At 50.0% G+C, this 1,391-nt stretch overlaps 2 protein-coding genes across 2 annotated transcripts in view, besides 1 other annotated feature; both read right to left on the bottom strand.

Annotated features, from left to right (window-relative positions):
- Window positions 1-595, bottom strand: part of TSTA_052800 (uncharacterized protein) — a gene marked incomplete at both ends in the record, with an annotated part of 2,069 nt that extends 1,474 nt beyond the window's left edge. Inside the window, 2 exons of the mRNA XM_002486825.1 lie at window positions 1-515; window positions 578-595. The exon at window positions 1-515 is cut by the window's left edge and continues 5 nt beyond it. Of these exons, the coding sequence (XP_002486870.1) occupies window positions 1-515; window positions 578-595 (533 nt within the window). The remainder of the gene's footprint in view (window positions 516-577) is intronic.
- Window positions 1-1,376: part of a mobile genetic element that runs on past the window's edge.
- Window positions 1,283-1,391, bottom strand: part of TSTA_052790 (uncharacterized protein) — a gene marked incomplete at both ends in the record, with an annotated part of 478 nt that continues 369 nt past the window's right edge. The window contains one exon of the mRNA XM_002486824.1: window positions 1,283-1,391. Within this exon, the coding sequence (XP_002486869.1) occupies window positions 1,283-1,391 (109 nt within the window).

The raw sequence follows: 1,391 nt of genomic DNA, 5'->3' as shown, positions 1-1,391 counted from the left end.
TTAGCGAGGCGTATGAGGATTTCTGAGAGCAGGAGGGGTGAGGCAGCTCCTCTTGGCAGCGAGATCAGCCGCTTCGTCTCAGGGATTTTAGCGTGTCCAGGGACCCATCGGATTTGGATTGATCCACTTTTGGTGTGTGGAAGCCTTTCGCGTAGTGGCCAGGCGGCTGCAAGGGTGCGGAAGGATTCAAAGACCTCTTGGGAGGATCCTGTAGAGGGGGATAGGAGGCGCGTGGCAACTTCCAGGTTGTCAAGGCAGATCCATAGGTTGGTAGCAAATTGAGCTGTTGGGTATGTTATTGCTGCTTGAGCACCAGCTAGGGCAGCTTCTGCTTCTGTGTCAAAGACCTCTTTCCCATGTCCGTATGAGAGTGAGGAGCGGAGGAACTGATGGTGTGCTTGAAATCCAATATAGCCACCCCCTGCACGTCCGTCTATCAGCCTAGATCCATCTGAAAAGATTACAATATCCGAGCTAGGGATGGTGCGTTGAAAAGCCGTGAAATCAGCCGCTGCCTGTTCCTTAGTGCGTCCCATAGGAGCTCCTATTCGGGCTAGGGCACTCTTGCGTGACTCACGAGGGTACCAGGGAGCATGTTGTAGAGGGTTTATTTATTCAGAGTTGGGGAGCGCCAGCACTCGGCGGGCAAATCGACTGGTTTGTCGGCCGTCTCTGGCTATCTGTTCTGCGCGTCTTCGGAGTGGGTGGTATGGATCAAGACGCCGTAGGCGGACAGATGTTTGGAGGGCTATTTGATCTAGTTCAATTTCTAGCGGAGAGAATCCAGACTCTCGGTATAGAACAGATATTGGGGTTGTGCGGAAAACTGGAAGGACTGCTCTTGCGCCTGCTAGTATTACTTTGGTTAGTTTCTCAAGATGTTCTCCAACTCGATTTGAGATTTGGGAAGATCCAGGGCGAGTACGTCCTGGCCACCAGGTTTCTGCGCCATAGTATGCTTTATGGAGTACACAGGCTGATACAGCCTGCTGTAGTAAATGAGGTTTGACTCCACGGATAGTATTCCCTAGAGAGCGAAGGGCATTAGTCACAGTGAGGGCTTTAGATGCTGTTTTACCAACATGCCATTTAAATGTTAGCTTTTTGTTAAAGAGGATTCCTAGCCAGCGTAGATATAGCCGTTTAGTATTTTCTGAGATTATGATAGATCCAGCTTTTACTGAAGGTGTGCAGGTTGGGTCCTGGTCTGCTTTATGTCGGGAGAAGTGAAGAAGCTCGTATTTATCTGGTGCAAATGTAATGCCCTCTGCAGCGCCCCAGTTTAGAGCTTCTTGTAGTGAGTCTGATAATGCTTCGCAGTTAGTAGCAAGAGATGTTGAGATTGCCAGGTTAGCTGCGTCGTCTGCGTAACCAAATCTGTTCCTTGGGTT

The sequence above is a fragment of the Talaromyces stipitatus genome, genomic scaffold, assembly GCF_000003125.1.
Source record: "Talaromyces stipitatus ATCC 10500 scf_1105507295487 genomic scaffold, whole genome shotgun sequence".
In the NCBI taxonomy this organism is placed as follows: Eukaryota; Fungi; Ascomycota; class Eurotiomycetes; order Eurotiales; family Trichocomaceae; genus Talaromyces; species Talaromyces stipitatus.
Note: the sequence above shows the minus strand (reverse complement) of the source record. Positions and strands in the feature narration are given on the sequence as shown.